A 7249-nucleotide genomic window follows, 5' to 3' on the forward strand; every position below is an offset into this window, starting at 1 on the left:
AACAATCGGTTGGTGTGAGTTAAAGTGACTATATGTTGGTGAGAATAATAAATTTTAAAAAGTAATGATGTGATTATAAATTTTATTTACATATGAAATAAATGGTTAGTAGATATAAATGTGGGGTTGTTTTAACAAAATATAAACTTGTGGATCAATTTTTGTATTAAAAATATTTCAAATCATAATAAGAAATTACCATATAATTCCATATCATGGTTTTTGAAGAATATGGAATCACATCTCATGATATGGAATCATGAGATGGAATCATCGTAAAATCGCATGTCCAAACGCTAATTCCATCTCACGATACCATATCGTGATATGGTATCGCATGGCCAAACGCCTACCAAATCAATTGTTACACAAAATAAGATTTTTTCTTCGTTACCTAACTATGAATTTAATAATACCATACAATAAAAATTTAAATAATAATCAAAACAAATGTGGTCTTTAAGCTCATAACAAAATACAATGGCTCTTAGGTTGTTTCCTTTTGAAAAGTAAATGGATCCTCAATATTCAGAAGAATATATATATATATATATAAATATATATATATGTAGGAGTCATATCATTGTGTATAATCTGGTAATTAGGAAGAGACAAAAGAAAGTATTGGTACTTGCATTTCAATTCACTTATACATATTTTACACTTGAGTCGAGAGTCTTCTAGAAATAGCCTCTCTGTCTCCACGAGGTAATGATAAGGTCTATATTCATTCTACCCTCCTCAGACCTCACTTGTGAAATTTCACTGGATATGTTGTTGTGTTGTTAATTCTATATACTAAATTCACTAAATTCACCTGTGTCTGTCGATAGTCACGATCACAAACGAATTCAAGATTTGATGTTTATAGATTTGTACATCAAGAGGCATTCCATTGAGAAATTATTTGAAGTAAATATTTATGGAGATATGCATCGATCATACCAAAGTTGAACAAATTTTAAGGAAGATGGAAAATGACAGGGAACGCGTTGTCAAGGCGTTCAATAATTAAGAGTATGATGGTGACTGCAACGATGCCTATGCATTTCGTTATTCATTTTTATTTTTATTTTTTCAATTTGACACCAACGGTGATTTCCAATGAGGTCGTTTTAGGAATGTTAGTGATTCCATTTTTCGAGACGTTTGAGTATATACTTCGATACTAGAAGTTGGATGTGGCCAAAAGTTTGGAGAATGGGTGCAGAGTAAGTATTGACATGTGAGATGTAACTGAGGAGAATGTCCCTAAGATGTATGAAGGTGGAAATGTTTGCTTAAGGAAGTTGTACTATGATGATTATTTTCTTTCGTGCATTGAATAGTTCAACGTTGGTGATGAAATTGAGCTTTATTAGGATCCCAAATGTTCAAGTTTAATGTTCAAATTACTTTCTCAGATCCGCGCTTAGTGAAAGGTTCAAGAGTTTAGGACGAAAAACAACATACTATCATAGCCTTTTGTTTAGTAATACTCTTTTATATAATTGTAAAATCCACAACGCATCCAAATTTGGTTGGATAACTGAAAAAATGTATATTATAGAGTTATATGAAGTGCAAATCATGGTTGGGGAGTCATACCCTTAATTTCTACAAGGTATCTAAAGTGGTATTACACTTGTTTGAACCCAAAAAGGAAATACTAGAGTGAATATATTACAATAACATATTAAGTATAATCTCATACGTGAAGTCTGGTTAGAAAAGGATGTGCGCAAAAATACTTAAAACCGTGAAAAAAAGAAGAAAAGGCAAACATATAGACATACAAAAATGCTTAAATTTAGTGAAGATGTGGTTAAAAAAAAGGCAATAAGGTCAAAACTCCAAACTCAATTTTGTGCATAAGTCAAGTGACATGTGAATATTTTTTTACCATTAGCCTTTGAGACAATAAAAAGCCAAGAGCCCGAATTCAACTTGTGCACAAGTTCAAGTGACACATGAGAAGTTTCTAAGAAACTTAGCATTTGTAACACTAGACATTTACCTCTGCCTTTTGTAATATGTATATGGACAACACTTTTGCAATATGTATATGGACAACACTTTTGCAACTAGCCTTCACAGCCTCGAGAGGACCATACCTTGACCCCGTGGCGGAGCCACATATACTTGAGGGGGTGTCGTTAATAGAAAATTACACTCTGTAGTTAGGTAAAAAAATTTTTTTTTTATGTATATATATATTTCATATTGACAGCCCTTGGCTTCTTTCGGAATTCACTTCTTTATATTTTGACATCCCTTAATGAAAATTTTGTCTCCGCCACTTTCCCCTTCCCAAACAGACCCCTTCCATCACCTTTAAGAAATACTACTATATATTCAAGCCCCTAAAGTGCATTTCATTGTATACTAAAGTACTACTATTACTGGCCTCACTACTCTTTTGGCCATAGTAGCAAGACACTTATTTTAGTATACTACATTTCAAATTTAAACTATAATGGCCTTTTCTGCTGGAAAATCTTATGCATTTTCAACAAATTTTGATCCCTTGCAACAAAATTTATGGGGTTCTAAGCCTCCTATTTCATCATTATCCATCAAAGATATCGACTTCAAACAATGTGATAAGCATAACATCTTGTCTAAAAAACCTCTATACATTTCAGCAGTACTAAGTGGATTTGGACATGCTGATGAATCAAAAGAGTTCAAATCTAGGGACCCTTTAGTCCAATGCAATGCATATGAAGCTAGTCAACCACAATCGATACCAATCGACATTGAGTTTGGCCAAGAAGCTCAGGCTGCTGCTACTCAGAAGCTCAAGATTGGACTCTATTTTGCAACATGGTGGGCTTTGAATGTTGTTTTCAATATTTACAACAAGAAGGTTTTGAATGCATTTCCATTTCCATGGCTTACTTCTACTCTTTCTCTGGCTGCTGGCTCTCTTATGATGTTGGTTTCTTGGGCTACTAAGATTGCTGAAACTCCAAAGACTGACTTTGATTTTTGGAAAGCCTTGTTTCCTGTAAGTAAAATGATAGCTTTTTCATCATTTTTTCTAGGCATAGATCATGCTTTAGCAGACAACTATGCTCTCCAACTTTGAGTGTGCACAAATAGACACTTAAACTTGTATAAAATTGAATAAGTAGACACACTTGTCTTACTGACATAATACACGTATGACACAAAATTGCCATGTAGGACGAATGTGTCTATTTGTTCAATTTTGTACAAGTTTAAGTGTCTACTTGTGCACATCCAAAGTTAAAGGTCATACTTGTCAGTTAACATCAAGTTAAGGGTATTATGCCTTTTTTCTGCTTTCAGAAGTTCATTTTTTTTTTTGGAAAGTGAAACTCATGTTCTGTTTCTGTTCTGTTTTTATTATTGGTTTTAGGTTGCTGTGGCTCACACAATTGGTCATGTGGCTGCAACAGTGAGCATGTCAAAAGTTGCTGTTTCATTCACTCATATTATTAAGAGTGGAGAGCCTGCTTTTAGTGTTTTGGTTTCAAGATTGTTAGGTGAAACTTTCCCATTGCCAGTGTACCTTTCACTTTTGCCAATTATTGGTGGTTGTGGACTTGCTGCTATTACTGAACTCAACTTCAATCTAATAGGTAAGAAGAAAATGCATGTTTCAATTACTCCTTCCGTTTTAATTTGTTTGTCTGGTTTTGACTTTGCATGTAGTTTAAGAAAAGTAAAAAAAGACTTGTGAATCTCGTAATCTTAAACTAAAGATATGTATAATATATAAACATGTCACGTGGAAAGTTAATATTAAAGAGTTATCAAGAAAGGAAAGTAAGACAAACAAATTAAAACGGAGAGTATACAATTTTATATCTTAGGCTGTATTGTTTTATATGCTATTAGTTTTGGAATTATGCAATCTTTAATCTTTGATAAATTGCAGGTTTTATGGGGGCAATGATATCAAACTTGGCATTTGTATTCAGAAACATATTTTCAAAGAAAGGCATGAAGGGGAAATCAGTTGGAGGGATGAATTACTATGCTTGTTTATCAATGATGTCTCTATTGATTCTGATTCCCTTTGCTATTGCTGTGGAGGGTCCACAAGTATGGGCACTTGGATGGCAGAATGCAGTCTCCCAAATTGGCCCAAATTTTATATGGTAAGTACATATATAGTTCTTGAAATAACTGCCCTTTGGTTAGATTGATGAAAGATCCCATGTCACTTTCACTTTCTTTGGAAAAGCAGAAAACAAGTATGTCATGTCATATGTTTCCCTTTGGAATCATACTCATAGTTTATATATATTTCTTTTGTGGTTCTGGTTTGCATAGTAAAAGTGGTCCAAGAACTTACAAGATCTTAATAATCCTACTTCCCAAAGAAAAAAGGTAGTCTGGTGCACAAAACATCCTATGTTAGTAGGGTCGTTCGGGGAAGGACCGCACCTTAAGGAGTGTGATGTAGACAGTCTACCTTGATGCCAGCATTAGTGACAACTTTCACGGCTCGAACCCCTGACGTATAGGTTACATGGATACAATTTTATCATTTCTCCAAGGCTCAACCTCCTGACGTATAGGTTACATGGAGACAACTTTACTGTTTCTCCAAGGCTCAACCTTCTAAAGAAGAAAAAGTGAAAACAAGAGATTTTCAAGATACTGTGAACTGATCAATTCTTATGTGATTGCTCTTTTGTTAGGTGGGTGGTGGCTCAAAGTGTGTTCTATCACTTGTACAATCAAGTCTCCTACATGTCCCTAAATGAGATCTCCCCATTGACATTTAGTATTGGTAACACTATGAAGAGAATTTCTGTCATAGTCTCATCCATCATCATCTTTCAAATTCCAATTCAACCAATCAATGCCCTTGGTGCTGCTATTGCAATCTTGGGAACTTTCCTCTACTCACAGGTAACAAAATTCTTGTCTTAAAAAAGTATTGAATTTGATATGGTCAAATGTAATATTTTTTTTCATATTTTACTTGGGGACCAATAAAGATCCATCAAAATAATCAATCTAGCATATCAACTTGTTACTCCATGCTTAGACAACTATAAGGATTGTGACCACTCAAACAAACAATAATTTAACAAATAATACATAAATATACCTTTTAACTTGGTCTCATTTCACATTTATGCCCTTCAATTTTGGGTGTGCACAAGCACACAGTTAAACTTGTCTAAAGTTGAAAAATAGACACACACGTCATACGTGGCATCCTACATGACAATTTGTGTCTGACGTGCATTATGTCACATATAGGATTTATGTGTCTACTAGTTCAAGTTTATACAAGTTTAAGTGTCTACACCCAAAACTGGAGGGCATAAATATGAAATGAGGCAAGTTAAATGACACATTTATGTTTTAAGTATGCCATAAATTAAAGAAACTTTGCTTCACTTCTTAAAAAAAAAAATCGACCATTTTTGAACTAAATTTGTTGTTATGGTTTTTTTGCAGGCTAAACAGTAAACACTTGTTATAGATGAGATATTATCATGTTATCAATTTGTGACTACTAGTAGTCTTGTTTTTTCCCCTAGCAAATGACTGGAGATGGATGTGGAAAATGGGCAGTCTCGGTGAATGAAGGTGCCTTTTGAGTAATTGAAATGTTAACAAAACCAAAAAAATAAAATTGGCCCTTCCTAGCTGCAATTCCCATCCAAGAATTTGTAATGACCTTTATGTTGTGAATTAATATGACTATATAGTATGCCTTTGTGTGATAAATTATTGTAAAGTTTGGTTTGCTCTATTTCATACTCAGAATATGTTAAGATTGATTATGATAATGTCGGTCCGATAAAATTTGTGAACAATTGAACAACAGAGACAAGATTTGCAAATTTAACAAAATAGATAGAATGAAGATAGTACTAGGTTTTATTGGTCAAAGAGAAGTTGTGAACATTGAACAACACATGCAAGATTTGTCATGGGTAGGGGTGTACATGACCGGGTTGGTTCGAGTTTTTTAAATATCAAACCAAATCATTTGTGTAAAATTTTTAAATTTATAAACTAAACCAAACTAAGAAAATTTGGATTTTTTCGGGTTTTTCAACCTCGGGTTGGTTGGGATATTTCAAATACCAAACCAAACCATTGTGTCGAATTTTTAAATTTATAAATCAACCCAAACTAATAAACCTCGGATTTTTTCAGATTTTTGGATTTTTTCGGTAAAGTTTGCATACAAACATATAATTAACTTGTGCTCCAAATATTTCTTTAGTCCAACCAAAATACAATTATCTAAGGTGTTTCTTAATGGTCAAAGAGAAGTTGTGAACATTGAACAACACATGCAAGATTTGTCATGGGTAGGGGTGTACATGACCGGGTTGGTTCGAGTTTTTTAAATATCAAACCAAATCATTTGTGTAAAATTTTTAAATTTATAAACTAAACCAAACTAAGAAAATTTGGATTTTTTCGGGTTTTTCAACCTCGGGTTGGTTGGGATATTTCAAATACCAAACCAAACCATTGTGTCGAATTTTTAAATTTATAAATCAACCCAAACTAATAAACCTCGGATTTTTTCAGATTTTTGGATTTTTTCGGTAAAGTGATGGGACAAGACCTGTGGACAATCTAACAAAATAGGTAGAATGAAGAATGTATTAAAGTTATGTAATGCTAGCATAACTTATAAACAAGATAAGATTTGTCAATCCATCAAGACTTGTGAATAATTTAACAAGATAGGTAGAGTTAGGGATGTCAATGATACGATTTGATCAAGTATTTTTAAAAGTATATATCATACCAATTTATGATTATTTTTTTAAAACTGGAAGTATCATTAATCACCAAATGGATTGGTTATAAAACCATAACTAACTAAACACTAGTAATGATTTTGTCAATAAGTGGTGCCACTGGAGTAAAGAAAGCTTTTTTGTGGACAAAATTAAAGAATGTCCAAATATTTAAAAAGAATCTCCCCAAGACCAAATCCAAGGTGTTGAGTGACCATTTTCTGTTTAGTTTGTGACATTCCTCCATTGTATACTTGTTATATTTTGAAGTTTTGATGATCTACAAATCATGGGATCGAGTAGGCTGGGACATGATCCCATGAGTGACTGAAGAACAGAGCCCTCAACCAATGGCGTTGTACTAGGTTGTTTTGTCCATCTTATATTGGTCATATTGAGAAGAAACAACCTAGTTTTTGCAATCACGTTTTTGAACAAAAGCAAAAGTCACTCTTCTCTCATGGAAGATATTCTCATATGTAGCAAGGGACCTGATCGAGCATCAAGTGTAGTCT

At 33.4% G+C, this 7249-nt stretch overlaps 1 protein-coding gene across 1 annotated transcript; it reads left to right on the top strand.

The window, feature by feature from the left end:
* Positions 1-2344: 2344 nt before the first annotated feature.
* LOC102577730 (glucose-6-phosphate/phosphate translocator 2, chloroplastic) lies at positions 2345-5700 on the top strand. Its single transcript, XM_006356858.2, has 5 exons — positions 2345-2989; positions 3365-3587; positions 3887-4109; positions 4656-4869; positions 5428-5700. Exons 1-5 carry the CDS (start codon positions 2456-2458, stop codon positions 5437-5439), a joined length of 1206 nt encoding a protein of 401 aa, XP_006356920.1. The 5' UTR covers positions 2345-2455; the 3' UTR covers positions 5440-5700.
* Positions 5701-7249: the final 1549 nt, after the last annotated feature.

This window comes from Solanum tuberosum, unplaced genomic scaffold, assembly GCF_000226075.1.
Source record: "Solanum tuberosum cultivar DM 1-3 516 R44 unplaced genomic scaffold, SolTub_3.0 scf00236, whole genome shotgun sequence".
Classification (NCBI taxonomy): Eukaryota; Viridiplantae; Streptophyta; class Magnoliopsida; order Solanales; family Solanaceae; genus Solanum; species Solanum tuberosum.

Excerpts from the sequence above, each read along its gene's own strand:
- LOC102577730 (XM_006356858.2), top strand. The coding sequence starts at position 2,456 with ATGGCCTTTTCTGCTGGAAAATCTTATGCATTTTCAACAAATTTTGAT. Across the intron at positions 2,990-3,364 it reads TTTGGAAAGCCTTGTTTCCT|GTTGCTGTGGCTCACACAAT; the intron begins GTAAGTAAAATG and ends TATTGGTTTTAG. Across the intron at positions 4,110-4,655 it reads ATTGGCCCAAATTTTATATG|GTGGGTGGTGGCTCAAAGTG; the intron begins GTAAGTACATAT and ends CTCTTTTGTTAG.